At 41.5% G+C, this 22,485-nt stretch overlaps 1 protein-coding gene across 1 annotated transcript in view; it reads right to left on the reverse strand.

Annotated features, from left to right (window-relative positions):
* The window catches only part of otog (otogelin), a 49,954-nt gene that overhangs the window by 13,646 nt on the left and 13,823 nt on the right, over nucleotides 1-22,485 (reverse strand). Inside the window, exons 17-35 of the mRNA XM_034116372.1 lie at nucleotides 19,354-19,519; nucleotides 17,933-18,007; nucleotides 17,604-17,647; nucleotides 17,091-17,256; nucleotides 11,057-11,164; nucleotides 10,282-10,420; nucleotides 9,790-9,924; nucleotides 9,398-9,544; nucleotides 9,039-9,158; nucleotides 8,541-8,657; nucleotides 8,196-8,352; nucleotides 7,949-7,975; nucleotides 7,365-7,544; nucleotides 5,632-5,910; nucleotides 4,179-4,296; nucleotides 3,863-3,942; nucleotides 834-3,640; nucleotides 326-503; nucleotides 74-225 (exon numbers count right to left, since the gene is read on the reverse strand). Coding sequence (XP_033972263.1) covers nucleotides 74-225; nucleotides 326-503; nucleotides 834-3,640; nucleotides 3,863-3,942; nucleotides 4,179-4,296; nucleotides 5,632-5,910; nucleotides 7,365-7,544; nucleotides 7,949-7,975; nucleotides 8,196-8,352; nucleotides 8,541-8,657; nucleotides 9,039-9,158; nucleotides 9,398-9,544; nucleotides 9,790-9,924; nucleotides 10,282-10,420; nucleotides 11,057-11,164; nucleotides 17,091-17,256; nucleotides 17,604-17,647; nucleotides 17,933-18,007; nucleotides 19,354-19,519 — 5,195 coding nt within the window. The remainder of the gene's footprint in view (nucleotides 1-73; nucleotides 226-325; nucleotides 504-833; nucleotides 3,641-3,862; nucleotides 3,943-4,178; nucleotides 4,297-5,631; nucleotides 5,911-7,364; nucleotides 7,545-7,948; nucleotides 7,976-8,195; nucleotides 8,353-8,540; nucleotides 8,658-9,038; nucleotides 9,159-9,397; nucleotides 9,545-9,789; nucleotides 9,925-10,281; nucleotides 10,421-11,056; nucleotides 11,165-17,090; nucleotides 17,257-17,603; nucleotides 17,648-17,932; nucleotides 18,008-19,353; nucleotides 19,520-22,485) is intronic.

Below are 22,485 nucleotides of genomic sequence, written 5' to 3' on the forward strand. Positions count from 1 at the left end.
GGAAGACAATCAATTAAGTCACTTCAATTTAAAATCACTTTACGGGAACCTGCTAAGTCAGATATTGACTCACGTTTGACTCTGAATCAGCAGGGCACTCCTGAACCAGTATGCTGACGGTCTCATTGGGCAACTGGGTCACTATGTATGAGGCAGCCTTGTAGATGGCAACGCTGTTCCCATCAAATGTGATAACATTCAGATCTGGAAACATCGAGCAGCGACCTAGAGCACACAGGAGAGACATCAATGAATGAACACTGGTTTGGAGAAATGTCAAAACTAGGACATGTACTGTCATTGGATGTGTGTTTGTTTTCCTCACATGGACAGTCCCACTTTGGGCAGCATTTGTCTCCATTGACCAGTATGGCAAAGCCAAGCAGTCCGCAGTTCGGAGGTTCAGAGGTGAAGGGGCAGCTTTCAGATTTGTTGAACAGGACAAGCTGGTTGCTAACGCAGATGTACTTTGTGCACTCATCCACTATCTCTGCATACGGAGGCTGAAAGGCAGGAAGTCAAAAAGTAAAAATCCAGAAGTCGCAAAAGAAAAATGTAAAAACAGAGATGTTTATAAGCAGAAAATAAAACTAACATTGAGTGCATCGTAAAGTAAGGAGTGACTTAACAAACAATTGACCTAAACTTTATTGGATACATATCTGGGAAAATATCATAAACTCATACGCTTTTTTTTTCTGAAACTTGTAATACCATGGCCTGTTTCAGCAAGAGGAATTGGCTACAATTATGTGTGATCTACTGTAATTTAAGCTGCAGTTGGTGCTCTTATTTTGAAATGTCTAAAATAAAGATGTATAATGTCAACCTACAATGCAACTCCTTGTTGGTGATACAGCCAAAGACGTTGTCGACTCTACTGTGTGTCTGGTTGTTTCCATCGTTGTGTGAGGTAAAATCAGTGCAGGAGGCGTGGTTGCACCTGGACTTGTACGATTGACTTTGTCCTGCTCAGTAGCTTGGACCGAAGTTGCTGCTGGATGTGAAGAAGTTGATGGTGTGTGAATACCGGGTGTCTGGGTGGAGATCAGGTGTGTATCATGTGGAGGCGTCACCGATTTGGATGTGAATGCTGAAACTTCACTCTCTTTGGTTGTCATGGTTTTCTCAGAGCTGGTTGTCTCTTGGTTGGTGGTCGTTGGAGCGGCTGTAGAGGTGACCGCTGTCAGAGTAGGAGAAGTGGCTGGAACGGGTAAGGTGGGCAAGATGGGAACTGCTGGGGTTGTTTCAGCAAGTTCTGTCTTGCTCGTTGGGGCCACGGACTCTGCAGTTGTTGGAACAGTTATAAACGGTTCTCTTGACGTGGTCATTGCGCCAGGGCTTGGTTTGACAGTTGGTGGGCTAAGAGTGGTCCATATGGAAGATACTTCTGGTACACTTGTTGTTATTGTGACCCTTGCTGTGGCTGGCCTGGTGGTTGACCTCTCAATCGACGTGATTCTGGGTGTAACTCGAGGTGTTGTTCTTAAAGTGGTCGTCCGTGCAATGGTGGTAGTTGTTGTAGCTGGTGTAGCTTTAGCAGTTGACACCAATCGGGTGGTGACTTTCTCCTGGAAAGTGGTTGGCCTTGGAACTGCGGTGGAAGTAGTCCTTGTGTGCAGGGGAGACCAAGATGGAGGTGGTGTCGTTGTAAATCTTGTTGACACTTCCACCCTGCCAGTCGCTGGAAGTGTCGTCTCTGTAATAGGTTGCACAATTACAGGTCTGAGCGTCGTGGTCACAATACCTGGTGGAGCTCTTGTAGAGATGGTGGTGAGAAGTGTCTCAGGACTACCAGGTGCAGGTGAATGTGAGGGTGTGGCCAGTTTCCTCGTTGTAGTGGCTGCAATTTCTGAAGTTGAGATTTCAGGCGACGTTGTAGTTTTGGTGGTCGGGGCTAGGGCAGCAGCTGATGTTGCAGAGGTTTCAACCTCCTTTGATGTCACGGGAATCTGAGGCACTGAAGTAGTTTTCGTAGAAGTTACTTCATGAATGAAAGTAGTGACCACTGGCGTTGTCTTCACTGTAGGGCTGTAGAATGGGGTGGAGAAGGTCTCCCATTGGGGTGGGACCCACGGCTCAGAGGTCCGCACGGTAGACGCAGGAGAGGAGGAGCTCTCAGTGGTTGGTAAAAGTGGTACAGCAGTGGTTTGTGTAGGAGACACCGGCGGTACAGTTGATTTTGTTGTGGCAGTAGGACCTCTGGACACTGTGGTTGCTTCCGGAACATCTGGGGGGCTTGAAGTTGTGGTCTTAGTTGTTTCTTCTGTTGGGACAGCAGTAGACCAGGAGGTTCTCTCGGCATAGGTTTTGGTGGTGGGCACTGGAGAAGTTGTGGTAATCTTCAAAGGGGGAGGGGCAGAAACTGTTGTCGTAGCTAAAGGTATTTCACTCACAGTAGATTCAAGTATGGACACTTGCTTTGTCGATGTTCCCCAGTGTGAGGTAGGAGCAGATGGTGCAGATGTGGTCTGAACAACCTGGATAGGGGTTGACATTGGTAACTCAGGAACAATTGTTGTAGAGGTTTTGAGTTCAGCAGGAGTGCTGGACGGAATCTTCTCTGTAATAGAAGTTGCTGATGTTGTCTCTGGACTTTCGTACAGTGTTGTTTTACTAGTGGTGAAAGGTGCAACTGGTGTGACTGATTCTGTGGTTCTGGTTGAAGTGACTTTTGGCAACGATACAGTTCCTGTTTCGACAGAATGCCAGGTTGGCAGAGGGGAGTAGGTTGTGGAGGCTGTGCTTGGTAAACCAGGAGGGATGGGTCTAGTTGTTGTTGAGGGTAGTCGTTCCACTGTTACAGTCTTTGTGCTGGTTTCTGTGTATGCAGTGGTATTAGTACTGGGTACAGTAGTCCTGTCTGTTACTGTAGACATCTCTGACACTACTGCAGGCCTTGGACTAGACGCGGTTAATATCGGAGTAACTGCTGCTGAATGTGTTGTAGCCTCCGTGGTTGCTTTGGTTGGTTGCAAGACAATGGGAGGAGGGTTACTTATGGTGGTTGGCTGTACAATGGAGCTTGTGATCTGTGCTGCAGGGGTAGGTGGTTGCAGGGTTGTGGCAGTGGTTGTGAAGAGTGTCTTCGGGAGGTCGGAGGGCTTGGTAGTGGAGGTGACCCAGAAGAGAGCCGTGATGGCAAAAGGAGCGCTGCTCGTCTTGGACGTGCTGGGGCCGAAGGGGCTGGTAGTAGACCTCACAGCTCCAGTTGTCCATGCTGTTGTACCTGCTACAGTGGTGGACGAGGCTTCAGTCACTTTAACAGTAGACAGCGGCTCCTCCACATCTGGCCTGACAGTTGGGGGCGTTGGAGGTCCTGCTGTTATAGCAAGTTCAGGAGCTGCCGAAGTTGAGACAGCTACAGGAAGGATGGGCTCGCCAGGGGCGGGTGGTGCCTGTGACAAGGTCGTCTGTGTGCTAACAACAGGACTAGTTGTGGTCATTTTAGTGGTAGGACCAGTGTGTTGAGGGGTAGAGGATGCAGTGGCGATGGTGGTGGACAGGAGGTGGATGGTGGTGGACTGGAGGTGGATGGTGGAGGGAGCAATGCCTCTGGTGGTTTCAGAAGTGACAGCTGCAGAGGTCAGTGGAGCAGTGGATGGCGTTACAGGCTGCACAGTAACTGGAATCTTAATGCCTGAACCCAAACAATAAAATGTGTGTTAGAGAAGCAGTGAGATTGACAGAGACACAGTTTATACCGAACCAATAACTGTCACAGTTTTTTATTTAATTGCCTCCTACTTTCAAACACTGTAATCCTGCCACAACAATCTAACCACACAACATCCTGTTTTACTTAAAAATCTGAAACATTTCACATGCAATACACCACTGAAATCAATCAGTGGATACTCACAGTCTTCAACATAGACACACCGACGGGTGATCTCATCCAATACCATGTGTGGGGGGCAGACAGGAAGGCAGCCTTCCACTCTGTACACAGAGCAACAAGGAAAAGCCATTAAAAAAAGAATGGTAATAGACAAAATTAAGATGTGGAGGGGAATCATTCTTATTACTCACTTAAAATCAATACAACATTTAAAGCTTATTGGTAAAATAAGCTCCATCAGATCACAGGTGGATGACATTAGATATCTAAATCCAGTAGAGAGTATGTACAAACAGTTTGAGATGAGTTGAGTTATGGAAAAGGTCAAAGGTCTCACTGTGGGATGCTGACGCAGGCTTCAGCTGACGGGTCACTGCAGGTCTTGAAGCAGGGGATGACGCAGGAATCATACCTCCACTGACACCGAGGACCAGGGGGGGCATCCGGGCTGGGGCCTAATGAAAAACAAAATACAACAAACATCAGTGTCACAAGACTGTTGTTTCTCAAAGATCCTGTTAACCCTTAAATGGGCATTCACATGGTTTTAATGGTTGCATTACATTAATTGAAATTAAATATTCAATGTATAATCATGTCATACACATGACAAACTTGGTATCTTTTGAACATTTGGAACATAAATTACATTTTAAATAAAGTTCAGGGTTTTTGAACAATGCTTTGCAACAATGCATAGCATTAATGAAACTAGGTTGCTGAAAAAGTGTTAAAATATCATTTAAAGTCTTGATTAAACTTCTTATACAGTGTTAATACAAGATACAATCACTCTGATGACACCTCAGTCTGCAGGGAATCTTTTATAAGAAGTTTCTAATCTAGCCTGGATAAAAATGATCCTTAAATGTTTTCCCAGACCAGTAATGTGATGAACTTAGAAAGCAATTCCTGTCCGTCTGTCTGAAGGCTGGACTTCATCCCTGGCTCTGAATGTGTTCGGCATTCACTGTCGTCAGCAGGAAATCCAATCTGCTATTGGCTCGGAGGCCGTTTCCAACTAACACAAATGCTGCTGTATTTTTAGCATCAGTGATTAGCCTAGGCTGCTATGCAGCCGGAGGAGTCAGTAGTCTTGACCTTTGAACCCTGATGACCAGCTGAACTCTGAGCAAAGCTTCCTGAATCCTCACTGAGGTTTACAAATATCACTAAAACCTCAACATGCCATTTACTATCTGTGTCTCCAACTATTGTCAGGTCAGCATCAAAGTTTACGAACAGTGTGTTGAAAAGGAAGCTCATTACCTTGACAAATGAAAAAAGCCCTGGAGATGTATTCTTGCAGGTATGCTTTCTGTATAGGATAAATATGACCTGAGACAAATATCTTAACCCTTAAATGGTTTCAGCATCCTGGGGATACAGTCATTTGACAGGGGTCTATGTGAATAGAATAGCTATCAATTAATTTCCCAAAATATTAATATATGATCGCACATTTAAGGAAACTTTGAAAGGATTTTTGTCACTTGTCAAGATGTATGTTAATTAAAATGAAATACATTTTGATAAATTGTGCCACAATGTAGATTCCGGCTGTAGACATGCATTGGAGTGCACTCAACAAACGTTACGCACCATACATGTTGTTGTTTTTTCTGGCTCCATACTCTCTGTATGGATTTAAATCAATTGGTACAATTGTTTTGCACTAAATGAAGCACATTGGTACTTCCAGTGTAGCTGCAGAATCTGTAGCTCTGACACTTCTGTTGAGTGTTGGTGTGTAGTGTTTGCTGAACATTGGTCATGTCAGTGCTGCTGACCTGTGAGTCTGAACAGCGTGGCCTTGCGGAAGCTGTCGATGTGTCTGTACTTGAGCAGGTGGAGGCGGGCAGGAGTGGCGTGCAGGAAGAAGCCGGGTTTAGCGTGGGACTCCAGCGAGTCATAGCCGGGGATCCAGGTGTTCCTGTGGAGCACGAAGGTGGCTCCGTCCCAGAATGCTTCGCTGTCCTCCCACTTGGCCAGCTTCACCTGGCCGCTAGGGCTCGCGTACAGGAAGTAGTTGGGTCGGTCTGATGCCTCAAAGGAAACCCGAGATGTGTCTGGGAGATAGAAGCAAAACATATTGTTAGTACATCGGGAGCCATCGGCACAACATTCATTCAAAACTTCATCATTCTTTTTCTCTAACTGAAAGTGGCTTAGTCTGAATACATTTTGTTTGCAGAAGCAGAATCTGTTAAAATCCTTATATTCCTATTTATTGAGCAGTTGCAACAGGGGGAAGCAGCTGCAGAAAAAGATGCAAAACTCCTTTTTATTTGTAGTGAAATGTAATAAATAATACAATTTAAACAGTGAATTTAACATTCCAGTGCTAAAGCAGAATTTAAACGCATTTCTATGAGTCCTCTTCTAGTAACTCACAGAACACAACAAAAGCTTTATTGTTGATAAACTGTATATAAATGGGTGTCTGAGCCAGAGTACAGCAGCATTGCAGTGTACTCTCGAGTCCAGCTTGTTCCAGTCTTGGCTTTCTGACCAGCCTGCAGCTCATGTTGCCATATTAGCATTTGGCAATCTGATTTCAGAGCCCTTCTGCCAAAGGAAGTCAATGCAAGTCCATCTTCTCCATCAGTGTTTTCACTGAGGCGCTCAAATCATCCAAAACAGTTTAACACAGAGGAAACAATGGAAGAGGAGAACGCCGGCTGGCTGGATTAGAGGCTCTTTGTAACTCTCAGATCACAGATTATGGTGTGATTGAATGTTTACGACTGCTGATCAGAAATCCAGTGTCAAGATGACATTTTAAAAACTTGTGATTAACATTGTTATCAAATTGAAACCAGGTCAATAGGTTTTCATTCACCACTTAGGTCCAGGTGTAGTAAAGTAAGTAGTGTTTGCAGTGACTGCCAATGAACTAACCGGACTCAGACAGAGGTAACAATTAAAAGGACATTTTGTGTCGTTTAAAGGTGTTATTCAAGTTAATTCCCATAAAAGGCTCTTGTTATAAATTGACATTTTCAATCATCAGATTCATCTAGTATTTCTTTCAGTTGTAGGTGTTCTTGTAAAATCAAGAAGAAAAAATATTGAGAATATCAAAATATAGTGTGAAAAGCAAATACAAAAGCAAGGATTTTTTTAAAGATATCACTCCTTAATATTGGAAAATGTGCAGAATGCTCTTTAAAGACAAGGGGTAAAACAGTGCTCAGAGTTTCCACAGTAGGTCTTGAGTCTTGTGAATTTTTAAAATGCTAATGTTTTTTTATTTGGTTGCTATGGCAATACATCTTCACTACAGGGGGTTTTTCAGGATGCTTCGATGCTCTCATAGAGAACATAGTCTGCGTTTAAGTAAATCTTTAAGAAGTGTTCTTTGTGCGCTTATTTGCATTATCTTATTCTCAGATAACTAGATAAATAGCTGTGAGTTCTGACCGCTGAAAAAAGAGAGAACTACTAAGTCAGTTCGACCAGTGAAGTGAATCCTGCTTTGTAAATGAATTGTAACCGTGCAGAGTGAATAGAGGTAACTCACCATGTGGTCGGGCTCTGCTGAGGCCCGGCGTCATCATGAACTGTGAGAGGACTCCAGGGGTGGGGGTGAAGGTGCTGAGGCTGCCCTTCTGCAGGAACAGGGAGCCGCTGGTCCTGCTGGCTGCCAGCAGCGTGGTCCTGTCCCTGAAGGTGATCAGCCTGTAGGGCCCTTTACCCAGAACTGAAGACAGGAGGCCATGTTAATGTATCTCTGTTACAAAGTAGTATTGCTCATATTAAACAAAGCCTGTATAATGTATCACAAAAGCTACACATTCTGTAAACCATGCTACTCGGTTTAATGTTTTTATGTATTTCTTTAGGGGTTCAAGACAAATACCGTTTTATTGATCACTTCTTTATCAAATGAAAATCAAACAGGAAAGTAACCTCTCCCATCAAATCTGTTTTTGCCTTCAAAATCAACCAGTTTCTCTCTGGAGCGGAAGCAAAAATGCATCCAGCTGGATATTAACTTCAAACAAGAAAGAAACTACTGTTAATTGTATTGTTTATATAAATGATTTGTGTGTGTGTGTGTGTGTTGATTCAATGGCTTTTAGATCAGTGGAAAGATTGTCGTACCTTTGTTGTAGAATTCACAATCATACGCTGTGAAAAGAAGCACAAAATTAATGATAGTAATAGCTCCTACAAAGTGCTCCATAATCAAAACAAATAAGAACCAAATGTAATGATGCATATAGGAAATAATAAAGAAGTTAATGATTATTACAAAAGATAGGGGTTATTATTGTTATAGGAAACCGTTTCAGATGGAAATGAACTCCTGGAACAGTTCAGGTTTTCGCCTCCTTGCGTTCTGACTTACGGCACAGAGACGGTGAGCGCCAGTCGACAGGGACGCCCTGGTGGCAGCAGCGCTGGGCGTACGCTGCCACGCTGGTGCAGAAACACTCACAGTCTCCTCCACGACTGCAGGCACACGTGTCAGCCAGGCAGTTCATGTAGAACCAGGTTACATCCACCTGAACATAAACAAGAACGAACACCTTTCAGTAATTTATTGGAAATAAAATAAAGAGTTCATTTAGAAATCCCTACAAAAGGATGAGTAGGACGAATAAAATAATGGTCCAGAATAAAGATTGTACTTATTTGGGATTTATTTGGGAAACTCAAAATGGGACAGAAGGCTTGTTGTGCTGTTACTCACCACCGGGTGGCAGGCCATGAAGACCTCACTGAGCAGGACGCCACACTGCCGCTTTGCAAAGGGCTCTCTGAGCGGACTGAGGCTGCAGGGGTGTCTGATATCTGGACTGTTCACACACTGAACACAAAAACACACGCAGAGGTGATAAATCACAACTTTTTATTAGAGGCTTAGGAGTACAATCAGGAAAGCAGTAGTGGAAGAAGTATTCAGAGCCTTGACTAAGGTAAAAGTATGCATCATCAAAAGCTGTAAGACAAATGCAGCGGTGGAAAAAAGACAATATTTAGTGGAGTAGAAGTATTAAGATGCATAAATTGGAAATACACAAATACAAGCACCTTGTATGTGTCCTCATATACTTGAGGTAATGTCCTTAGTTCAATTTAACACTGCTGAATACTTTGGTCTAGTGGTATTTGTAGGTTTGTGAAAATAAATTGATACATTTAATCAAGTGTGTGACAAATGTTTAATGATACAGCACATTTCACTCACCTCTGCTGCAGTCCAGCTGTTTCCAAACTCCTGTGAAGTTGAGGAGTCGATGTTGTCGGGTGTCCGCATTTCGTTCGCTGTCTTCATGTCAAAGTTCCCACACAGCCCACTCAGCTTTCCCTGAACACATCACCAACATCTTTTTCAAATATCTTAATTCCCTAAACATTATATCCTCTTAAAATAGTCCATAGTCACATTTTACAGAACAGAGAGAATATGTATATTCTTCAGGGAGTACCGGGGGAGGCAGAAAGCTGACTGATTGTAGTGTGAATATGGATAAAACACATATTGGTTCATGTTTTAGCTTTTAGTGACCCTTTTCTTCGAAAAAAATCACTGAAACAGCGTCCTACCTGCCAGCGAGGTCCGACTTGGATGTGGATGCTGGTCTTTCGGTCCCAGAGGACGGTGACTTCTTCCTCTGGGAAATGAACCACAGTGAAGTACCCGGCTGGCCAGATGAACATCCTCTGCTTCCTGTCAATCACACTAGATGGATTCTGCAAAAAATGGGATGTACATTTTACTGAAATGTTCTTGAATACTATTCTAGAGTTGACTTAAATATAATCATCCAACAAAAGCAGTGACAATGACTTTCTTTGCTACTTAAAGGTGAGACAATAAAACCAGTTGCACATATTCTGTATTTTAGAATTGATGCTTCTTTTCATGCAGCAAATGTGCTTCTGGCCACCTATGTCATTAATATATACATGAAAAATATATTGGAAGTGACTCTTACTGGCTTTCCAGAGTCATCATCGAATACTACGACGGATCTGCCGATGTTGATCAGCAGAGACTTCCTGCAGATGACTCCGCTGTCGAAGCAGTCGACGTTCTCGGCTGTCACACTGAGCATCACATCAGCACTGCTCTGTGGACGAGAGGAAACATAATCACAGAAAATACAAAAACTCCTGACACTAAACCTAACATGATGTGTTTATACTTATAAATATATATATGATGGGGTCAACATTTGGACAAAAAGAGCTGCCATTCTCACAAGAAGATCTTTTCTGAAAAATGCAGTGATCAACCTTTGTTGCGTTTGGACACGGTGAAAATCAGTTTGTAAGTAATTTTCTATTAGAACTGATAAAACCCTAACCTAAAAGCAACCTCAAATTGAAAACTAAACACCTTAAGTGTACAGAAAGAAAGCTAATGGATTTAATTATTTAAAAAACACACTTTTGTTTCCCTTAGTATAGATAAATTATTTCAATACCTTTACAAGATAGACCTTGCATGCACCAACGTAGTCAAACAGCAGTCCGTCAAACGTCCTGTAGTGGCGGTCACCGTAGGCCATGCACATGGATGGACACGGATGAAACACACACTGGAACGTCCCATGCTGGCAAACACTACAAAGACAGCAAAGCTTCAGTGATTCAGCATCAACTTGTTCCCACTTAGTGAGGGGACATTTCTTTCACGTCTAATGGCCTCTTTTTGTCGAGCACCTCAGGTTTACAGCAAGCAGAAAAGTGGCCGGTGAATTGTCAAAGGCTGAATCACTTGCTCATTGCGCTATAAGGCTGTCATCTACATCTTCTTCCCTGGCTATGGCTTGAAGGAGAAAATGGGAGGATGGGAGAATGACTGAGATCACTGGGAGAGTGTTTCCTTTCACTGGCGATGAACAGTCTGAGGCAGAGGGAATCAAAGAGTCATACAAGGGCCCGCTCTGTTTTCAAGGCTCTTTCTGATCTGTGATAGCAGAAAATTATGGATATCAGGTGGCCACTTTTGCTGCTCTGACGATCTCAGGAGTCCACGCTTTCAGGCAAAATCTGACTTTGAAAAATTAGCAGAGTTGTTGGTGATATGTCTTAATTCTGACAGATATTGTTGGCGGATGATTGGTGGAGATAATACACATTTGTATACCCTGACAAAATGGATGATGGCCAACGGAAGAAAGGAAAAGATCATGTGGAATCACAATACCAAGTTTTACATAAAAGCTTGATCTGATTTGATATGTGGCATGAACTTACCACTGATGGCAAGGGGAGGACACTCTGTCGCCGGGGTAATACTCCTTTCCTTTCCACAGGCAAGGGCAGGATGCGGGTTCAAAGCACTCATCTCCGTGTTTCAGCAAGCTAGGGGCAAATATAAAGTTGTTAAAATGCCTAGTTTGACATCATCAGACAGTATTGGATTAAGATCACTGATGTTTTCTTCTGGTAAATGTTGCCACTGTGGCTCCATAATCTTACAGGAGGCCTAGATCTTTCCTGTTCAAACATACATAAGCAAGATGCTAACATCAGTTGGCTTGGTCCATTGAGAAAGGGGATATTTACCAAAACCATTCAGTCAGACGTTTACAATAATCCACCAGTGACCTTTAAGTAGCACAATACGCAAAAATCCCTCCATAGAGCCATTGTTTGGTTTGTCCTTTCTGAGCTATTATAGAAACATGGCCGACTCAGTGAAGAGGACCTGCTCCCTATGTTAAGATATGAATGGCTCGAAAACACAAATATTCTTAAAATGACCAATCATTGCGAGATGCATTGAACGCAACTTGTGACATAATGACACGTAACTGAGCGCAGTCCCAAGCAACTTACTATTTACTATAAAATGCCCATAACAGTTTCCCAGAGCCTAAGATAACATCTTCCAAATATTTGTCTGGTCAAAATCTATATCTAAATCTAAAGAGTCTAAAATCCTAAGAGAAAAGCATTAATAATTTAACCAGAGAACAGTTCCAACATTTTTGCTTCAAAATCGATCCTAACTTTGACGTTGATCGTCTGATGTTTGCAGATTCATTTTCTGTTGATCGAGTTACTGTTTGAGCTCTAGTCAATGTGACACCAGACACCAAGTTTGTGAAGCCTAACAAACTCCGAACCTTAACACAGTTTAGGGTAGCAGACCCTTTCTAGACTCAATCCCAGAGGTAAAAGAACATATTTTTTATTTAAGCAACTTCTCATCAATGGACAAGCAGCAGACTAGTCCCACATGGAGATCTGTGATGTGAAGCCAATGAGAGTAAGAGTGAAGTGATTGAATTGTTGACAGAAACCATTGATAGGCCAACAACAGAGCCTCGTAAGTCAAGTTTGGAGTTTTATTCAAGAACTGTCGTCTAACACGATGCAATCATGTTATATGAGGACTGTTCTTTGCCAAAAGATCAACAGAGGCAGAGCCAAAGCAGGTTAGCTTCTAGAGTGGAGCGATACCAGGAAACAAAGAGCGAGTGAGTGTTAGGAGTGGACGATTGTGGATGAAAAGCGGTAACACTTGTTAATACATGAGAAAACCAGACAATTAGGATTCTCAGAGATAGAGAGAGAAACAGTCTTTGTCTGGATGACTCCATTTGCTTTCCGCTCTGCGAGACGAGGCTGATAAGTATCTTGTAATATCCAGGGTTGAGCTATATCCACTGGCGAGGCTGCAGACAATGAAGTGACATACTGAATGGTCCCGCCACAAACCTCAGGTTCATCTGAGTAGAGTTACACCGCAGATAAAACAGTGTTAACAGCTTCCTTTATCTGCACGCCAAGCTGCCGTATCAATTACTCTGATCAAAGATTCTGCAATCCTTCATTCTCCTGACCTACGTGCACATTATGAATAAATCCACATAAACACAGCGCTCATTTTCATTTTAATTCCATCAGATGGTGTTAAAGTGACTGAGGAGGATGTTGTCGCATAGACTGGCGACAGGCGAGCCAGACAATGCAAAAGTTTGACTGCAGTCTAGTGAAGATCACAGGTTTAATTATACCAGATAACAAAAGCAGACAGCCCCTCACAAACTGTTAACATAACATTCATTGTTTGGCAGGCTTTAGTCCTTGTCATGGATTTTAAACCTACTAAACTACAACCAGTATCATTGTTTTCTGTCCTGCTGATATTGTTCTTTCTTATTCTTTTGAAGTGTACGTGAACGTGAGATATATATATCTATATAGTATGCTGAAATTATTATTATTTTTAATAATTTGTTGTCTTGGTTATACAGATGCAGTTGAAAGATGGTGGTTCCCTTTGTGTTTCTTGTAGTAGTCCATGTAGGGATGTGACAACATGGCCTGACAATTACTATTGGCAGCATTACCGGCTGAAAGTATCCGATACATTAAGTTAGGTAAGATCTTCTGACATAAACATTTTTCTTAAACCAGCAGAGATTATATATAAATGCAGAATCTGTAGGCCATTCTAGATTTTGATATCGGAAACACTCTAGTTTCCATATTAGTCTGTGTATAATTAACCAAAAGAGGCAGGACTTATTGGCCATATGGCAATCCAAGACCCCATCACCTATCGTCTGTTGATAAATTCGCTTTTTATCAGTATGTAAAGTGGCTTTTTGTGAAACACTCCAGTGTTATACGATGGAATCTGTCAACACCAACTAGATTTTTGCGTCGAAAGTTGCCAAACGGACAGTAACCAGAACCCCACAAATATAGCCCCTGAGGCAGTGGACTTAAGTCATCAGACACATAGCCAATGAGTCGCGAGAAACACAGGAATGGCGATTTCATGTTAGATATCCTGAAGTTCAGTGGAAATGGGCTGCAAGTGCACATATTTAAATGTTGCATCAGGCCCAATCCTTAAATGACTGATTATTGTAAAATGAATAGCTGGTTTACTCACATTGTCTGGCAGTGGCTCAGTAGGGGATTGGACTGGGAGCTGTAGGGTCGTCAGTTCAAGTCCCCAAACAGACTTAAAATATGGAGTGTGGACTGGTACTTGGAGAGGTCCCAGTTCACCTCCTGGGCTTCACCCCCACCCCCTCACTACATTGCTCCCCGGGCGCTGTACAATAGCTGCCCACTGCTCCTAGTACTAGACTCCTGGTACTAGGATGGGTTAAAAGCAGAGAACACATTTCACTGTGTGTGCTGTGTACTCTGCATGTGTGACCATTAAAGAGGGTTTCATCCCTCCCATTCTCTATAGATAAATTCTCTCTATTGTAAGCTGTACTAATTCTAACACAATCGGAAACTCAGCTGTAATTGTATAAATAAATGAAATATAAGGAAGTATTTAAAAGAACAATGAAATATAAATTGTTGCAAGATCTGCATCCGTACTCTAAAACCGAAACCATCCAGTTTGCAGGAACCAGTTGAGTATTAATTGAAAGTCACCAATTTTTCTTAACTGGGAGTATTGAAAGTTAAATTAAACATATACTACTGGGTTTTGTTGTGGCACCTTATAGGATCCTCAAAACCCAAACATGTTCGTCCAGCTAGCTTTTGATGTTCCAAAACCCAACATAGTTTACAGTTGAGTCATGTCAATTATCACCGCCCAACCTGCATCTTCATTGAAAGGCTAAACATTTTGCGTGTCTTTATTCCATACTGTAACACTTTGTGTTCTATTAAGTCACCAAGCCTCTCAAGGTAAGCCCACAGGCAAACAGCAGGCTTTAACAGTTGTATGTATACGTACTGTAACCAAAACCAGATTCTGGTATGCTGCACCTGAAAGTCCAGGTTCATATGAGTTCAGCTGGCTAATTGTCACAGAATGAATGGTCTATATTTTGATCATACACAAAGTGTGCCATTGTGAATGAAAACACAATGGAGTCTTCTGTCAGCACCTCAGCTAATTATTTCCCATTAGAGGTTTTTAAGTCCTGCTGCAGATGAATACCTTGCAGTTGACTTTTAGTTTTTTTTTTGTTTCCATGATAATCATCTTAGTTTACAGTAGTATTAATATGTCAGATGGAACACCTGTTTATCATCTGCTGTCTGGTTTAGAAAGGAAACCAGTTGAAGTCTTTCGCTCATATCCACCATCATAAATGAGAAAAAAAGGGGCATCTAAGTTTTAATTACGTTAATTACAGAATACAGGTTGATTCCCAAGAAAAGTAGCTTTCTGAATACATCCATAAAAGCATCATCTGCCACTTCATCTTTTTCACTTTGAAGTTTTTGGGGTTTTCCCTTTCCTGTAGTGTGTAATATAGGTTTGTGTGCATGTAAATGGTTTGCAAAGACTAAAATCCCAAAGTTTCTCTCACGCACATCCCCCCCCCTGCCTGAAACGCCTCCATTGAACTCCTTTGCATACTCCAGTAACGCAGTGACATCACTGCGTAACAGTTATCTGTCTGACTATGATTTCACTTTGTATGGGTTCCAAAATTAGTCATTAATCAACTTTATTTAGTTTCATTAATACAATCACCACCATCAATTCATGCCAAAAGCTAAAAGTGTGTCACTGTTAAAACAACTGGATTATTCTCAATCTGAAAAACAAGTATCTAAAATCAGAGTCATGACTGAACCTTCAAACTATCATTGCCCTTATAAATCCAGCCGTCACCAGGGAGCTGAAAGAGATCTCTTTGTGTCTATATTCAGCGTAACAGTTAGCACACAAACTCTTAGGCTGGTGGACATTATGAATCACCTGTACAAAGACTGGCAAAATTCTCATCAACACAGAGGTCATCTTTCTCAAAGGTGAGTAGGAATAAATGAATCACAGCGGCGAGTCAGAGGAGTTTGACGCAGGATCAAAATGACTGTAGCTGGCTAACCTTTTCTTTGTGTTTTAAAATGCCCACTGCATAATCACACAAGTGATTCCATTCATAGACCGTGATAGACTTGGGAAAAGGGGAGGTATAGCTATCAACAAAATCAGTGTATGTATGTTGCTCAACTGGCCTTCGCTGAAATTGTGATTCTAAAAAGGTAATGTTTCACTTTAGGGGATTTTTGACTAACCACCCAGTTTTTACCTGCTACAAAATATAATTAAACTCATCTCTGACCTGAATCATTGATTATTTATGGGATCTCAAGATAGTAAAATCCCAATTATTCTTTTTGTAGCTCAACATATCCATGTTTAACTGTGTGTTTCTTACCATTCTTGCCTTTGAATTTTCAATTTAGTGTTCTTAGTTAAATATTACATTTTAACCACTTAAATACTACTTGTGTTTCTTCCAAAGTTTTTGGTGAATTATATTTCAAATGACCATTCTCTGTTTGTTTGTTTGTTTGTTTGTTTGTAGCCTTTATTTAACCAGGTTAAAAAATCCCATTGAGATCAACGATCTCTTTTTCAAGGGAGACCTGCGGTACATTGGTTACACATAAAAACAACAGAAAACAAAGAGGACATCACAACATAATTACAGAATGTTGCAATACTTTATAAGGCCCGCTGTTGTCAGATACCTAACCAGCTGTATAATCTTCACCAAAGCGTCATAAGCGAGGATATGTTTTGCAAAACCTTGCCAGTGCATATTGTTATCATCATGACTCTTGGTTGATGTCACAGAATGAAACCACTTAACCTTCCTTTCAGGCCGACATCAGGAGGGGAATTACAGGGATCAGATTACTGTATTCCACTCCATAATGTCTGTTCACCTCATCGGACGCTTATAAGTATTTTTGACTCCCACAGATGACCTAAGACTCATAAAATAAGGCTGCCAGCAGTAAAACAACACTATGACTGAATAAAGAAACACAGTCAGAACTTTAGATTTCACCAAACCTCCACACTCATTTCTTAACCTTTATTTATCAAGAAAGAGGGTCACACTCTTTTTCCATACCAAACAGACAGCAAGACAGCTAGGCTGTATCTCAATTTGCGTACTTCTGTACTTACTTGTGCTATTTTGTGTGCATAATTGCATCCTAATGGAAAGTATGGCTTAATGCAAAGCACTATAAGCACCCCGCTGGTGCACTTATTATGGTCCAAAATGTGATTGTGGAACTGCTGGACACTTCTCACACACTCAATGATCGCCATCTTTGATGTGTAACTGAGTTGTGGGACCAGTAGGGAGAGCAGTAGGTCCGGTCAACACAGCACTATACAAATAAAAGTTATACATGTGGGGGTTTTTTTCTAAGTAGCACTGGACAAGTTTAAAAAATAATCTATCGTTCATTTTATTGTGTGATTCGAGCAGTCTGTAATGATTTGCCAGCACAAATTATAACGGGACTAAATAACTCCACTCACCCATGGGGGCAGGTACACCCGGCCACACAGGGCTCGTGTGTGGAGCAGGTTAGGTTGAGCAGGTAGGATTCGCAGGTGCGCTCGCAGGCCACGCCCCTTCCCGTCAGGAGGCCGTCGCCCCCCTCCGAGCAGTTCTGGTAGAGCTGACCAGCTGGACACAACATGTCTATAAGATGAGAACAAAAAATCACAGGTGAGAAAGACTCAGCAGGAAGATGGAAAAATGCATAGGATCCAGTAGCTTCAGTTTTATTCTCTACAAAGCTCCATCCATCCTCTTTCATCCCATGGTTCGTGTTTCGTCAAGTTTCTCATAATTGTATGTGCTTTATGTGCTTTTTATGAGTAATCCCTTTCAATTATAGAGTATGATCTGCTAGAAGTGTGGTAGTGTCTTCCAACTTTTATAATAATCATTAAATTACATACTTTAATGTGACTCATAATGTGAGATTAAGCAAAAGGCAAGCATCCCTTAATATCAATTTAGCTAAAGAAACTAAAGTTACTTACCACTGTTTGTTGTTTGGGACACCAGTTTACCATTCAGACAGAGTCTGGAAGGTAACATAGGGAGAAAAGGATGGTGGTTATGATGATACATGATGAAGGTAAATACAAAAACTAGCAAAGAAGTAGGTTAACAAATTCATAAACATGACTTTATGGTTTTTTCAGCTTTGTTCTTACTTATACTTTATCTCTACAACTAGTAGGCTTTATTCTGTTACTTGTTCACATTAAATATTAAGATATAAGTTCCTCCAGTTTAAAAAGGAAGCAGCACTGTGACTGACAGAAGGCAGAACTTTAGATGGAGAAGATGGAGGAGAGGATCTTACTGAACACCTGCTGATGTCATGATCACATCCCCCGGCTCGTAATCTGCTCCAAGGAAACTGCAGGGACACTCGCTCCTGTAAAGACACACACTCATATATATATAAGGCATATAGTACAGCGAGCTGGTCAATATTGGGAAATAAATCCCAACTAAAGAAAAATATATTATCCGTAAAAGATTGATTTAAAAAATAGTTTTTGCTACCACTTAAACAAATAGTGCTTTTGTTGTGTTTTCTAAAATCAAACTGCGTTTATAGACACAGTCTGTTATAAGGAAATAACACAACAAAAAATGTCCTAGTTGACGATTCAGAATAGTAATCATTTGTACAATAACAAAAATAAAGCACACAGAAACAGTTGACCGATGAATAATTACTGATGCATACATGTGACTGAGAGAGAAAAACAGATGCAGAGATTGTTTGTTGTGCACCATTGCATTGTACATCTCAGCATAAGCAAAAGGCTTTAAATCGGATGTCCGAAAGACCTTCGAAGACCCCTGAAGCCATAATGACACACCAGGCTTTGGGGATGTAAACTAGACACTGCTCAGTTTGTTCATTATTGTGTAAAGAGTAATGTTAAAGAGGGCTTTGTGTTACCTTAAACAGAGTATTACAGGTAAGTGGATAGGGGACAGATAAGCAGGCTTTAGGAGGGGAAATTAGTCCGTAAAGTGTCAAATCCACAACATACTTACTCTAAAAAACGTCACCTTTTTGGGGCGATTTTTCATTGTAAAAATGTAAAATAATTATCTACGTTGAGGTAAACGGTGCTTAGCAGAGGCTGAAAGCCCTGTAACATATAGGCCAGCGCCACACATTGGCCTCTGTACTACAAATTCTTTCTCACTGGTTATCAGATATCTGTGTCGTCCCCAGCCCGAGCGGGAATAAAAGGGGGGTTTCACGGTGAATTCCTTGATGTAACTCTATCACATGGTAAGTAAGTCACCGCGCTGCACTAGGATGTAAAAACCTGGGACATTTAAGAGGAATTAAGCTGCATGTCTTTTAGGGCAGAGCAGGCTGAAAGGGAGAGCACAATTACCGAGGTCCTCTGGCTCTGTAGCGTCTGCAGGAGAGATACAAGGCTCTCCACTTAAAGGCTGACCTAAACTTCAGAGCAGATACAAATATCACTTTGAGAGGATTTGTTTGGTGGAGTGACTCCAGGCTTCAAAACCTTTCACAACAGGCAGAGCTGGCCCGATTCACAACAAGGACACATGGTCACTCATTCCCTCCTGCCTAAATTCAAATAAAATAAATATTAAGTGTAATAAAAAAGAACCTCTTACAGTGATACACATTGCATCTCGCTTTCTCTGCTTGTTTGTTTGATCAGCAGTTAGAAAAGGGTTGTTTTTTTTCTTAATTTATACCCCCACCACCTCGGCCGTTCTTACCTGTGCACACAGGTGTGTGTTCGATGGTTGTAGAAGGTTTCCTGGGGGCAGACGCAGCCCTCCTCACACTCCTCCCCACAGTGCTGCGGGATGGAGAGGGCGGAGCAGCGGCGCTGGCAGGACGACACACAGGTCCCGTACTGCATGGTGGGGGGACAGGTGACCGCTGCAGAGAGGGACGGGGTTAAAAGGGTGGTTTGAATTTGCATATGAACTCATCATTCTACATCTGCACAGTGTAAACACAAAGTATATATACAGAGACGGCTGAGTTGACCGCAGTACCGGAACGGACGACAGTATCTTAATATCTTCTGAAAACAAATGCCGCGCGCGCGCCTTTTTTCTTATTTTGTATCTATTTCTGTGTAACTTCGTAATATTAATATTAATTCCTTGTTATTGTTGTCTTTCCATCTGTCTGTGATGATTATACCTAGCTACTACAATGAAACACATGGCCTGATTTGCATATTGGAACTTTATGTGTGCACTAGAACACATTTATATGTAAAATTAACACTTATCACAACATAATGTGGGCTCGCAGGCTGATACACTAGGATATCTGATCTCGGTGGGTCTTAAGGCTTGATACAGATCTCAGTCAGTATACTATTTCTAAGCAAATGCCTACTATAATATGTATATTATATATTATATGGCTTAAAGTGTACATACATTCGCTCACATTATAAATGATGGTCGGGTTGCATTTTTCTGGAACTTTTTAACAATGTTAATGTAACAAACTCAGCTGTGGTGTTTCAATACGTCGTATTGATCCGCGGCGCACTCATAACGCGCAGGGCTCGAGTGATTTTTACTGTTGGGTTAGGGTTTGAGTCAAGCATGAACTTTTTTGTTATTTTCATGTCGATGGACACTGAATATGTTTGAACAGAGGATTCCTAATATTGTTTGCCGAGACCAACATTCATGACCAACCAGCATTTTAAAGTCTAAATATCCCTGCACATGCAGCAATGACATTTCTGCTGCTATCTTTACAAAACGAGTTAACACAGTCACATCTTATCTGGATGAGTGCTGCAGAATACCGTTTTTATAAGGGATAAATGTGTGTGTAGTCTTTCATATTAAACATGATCGCTGGTAGATAGCCACAGAAGTCGTATCACAGTTTAACCTGGGCGGATCCCAGTTTAACCTGGGCGATCACAGTTTACCACAGCTGAAGACTTCTCCACGCTGCTTTCAAACTGTGAGTTAACAACGTACGCTTCACTTGGAGGCTGTCTGAAGGTGTACACAGGTCTCAGATGGACTTGGTATCACATTAAGAACGATATTCAGTAATAACTCTGGCAACAATAGCTGGTTTAAATGATTTATTGGAGCTCGCAATGTTTTGAACAGACATCCCCAGTCACCTCGTTTGTCTTTTTGTAGTCCTCGCTGTACGCGTCCGGATATCGCCATCGTAACCACAACCTCACACACTGGTACTGAATGTGCATCAAAGTGTTCCTATCGAGCCAAATATGCCAAAAGATTTATGTAAACGACAGAAGAAGCGATCGAAATTTGTATTTAAGTCGAAGGCCACGCCCCCTACATCTGCCTGCTATAAACCATTTAATTAAAAAAAACAGTTAATCTCGCACACCGGCGGTCTATCCGCCAAAACAAACTTAAATTTGTGTCAATCACTTGCACGTCACTTCTGGTATGATGGGCATTCCCTTTCCGGTTTGATTCTCTAGTTTGTTAAAGTGTTTCGGCACATGTTAAAGTGTTTCGGCAAATGTTAAAGTGTTTCGGCAAATGTTAAAGTGTTTCGACACAATTTGTCTCTAGCTTTGTAAAAGTGTTTTGCATCTTGTTAATTTGTTTTTGTTAATGTTAAATCGTTTTGTTTCACACTTTGTAATTGTCGATTGCACCTCTCAGCCACCGTAGTACACACATCTATGGAATCAGAATAGCTTACCATTAAATGACGGATATACCTCAGATATTAATGTGTAGAACTACAATATGTGAAATAATTTAGCAATATCCTGTAACATTATGTGAAAACATGAATAAAACTACACATCTTCAGATGTTATACATACATAAGTGTCCTACACTAATAATACAAAGTTATTATGGCATTGTATGCTGTGTGTTATTTGTAAGGGGTAGTGGTGGTCTAATGGATAGTGAGGTGGGCTGAAGATTGGAAGCCTGGAACACCACCACTAGTGTGCCCTTGAGTAAGGCACTTAGCCCTCAGTTACTCCAGGGAGAATGTCCCTGTAATTGGTCATTGTAAGTCGCTTTGGATAAAGGCGTCAGCTAAATGCAATGTAATGTAATGTAATGTAATGTAATGTAATGTAATGTAACATCTTCATAAAGTATAATTTATTGTGGGGCTGGACACGTTCGAGTCCAGTTTTGGATAGTCTGCCGTGGTTTCATTCCATTTCAAAGAGCTGTTTGACGCTCAGCGTAACCTATCCAATCACAGAGCTTGAAGATTAATCATGGCGTTTGTCAAGCAAAGGGAATGTAGTCCCAAACGATAACTGAGGATTATAGGTAGTGTAGTGTCTTCGGCCACCCTAAACAGCAAAAAAACTATTTGTTTCTCCGAATCGAAGGGGGAAAACACAAAAGCATTGTACACAATTTAAACCAATCAATGTTGTGTAATTAACAAGGATAAACTGATGTTTTTAGTTGATGAGTACTGCAGATTACGATGCAAACTTCGAGACCGGAAATACTGTTTTCACCCCAAGCTGTTGCCTGGCAACGCAATTCTGTTGATAGTTATTTCATATCGCATTAACACCATATCCCAACGTGCATAGTGGCTAAAACATCGAATCACCGAGCTTCAACCATAGCTGAGGATCTTGGGTAATCAGTTCAGTGGGTGTGTATCGCCTACGTCTGTTTCCGGTGACTTTATTTTGAAATTCAGTTCCTGCCGGACGGCAAAAAAGCCTGATATTATAGAATTAAACAAATAAATAAAAACAAGGATAATTGTGTGTTATTGTTGAGTAAATAACAGTGTGTTATTTAGAAAATAATAACAAATTAGAAGGAAAAAAAGAACCACACAGCTTCCGATCTTCCAAGACCCGACCGGACAAAAAGACGTGGTGCAGGCAC

Source organism: Trematomus bernacchii, unplaced genomic scaffold (assembly GCF_902827165.1).
Source record: "Trematomus bernacchii unplaced genomic scaffold, fTreBer1.1, whole genome shotgun sequence".
NCBI classification, from domain to species: domain Eukaryota; kingdom Metazoa; phylum Chordata; class Actinopteri; order Perciformes; family Nototheniidae; genus Trematomus; species Trematomus bernacchii.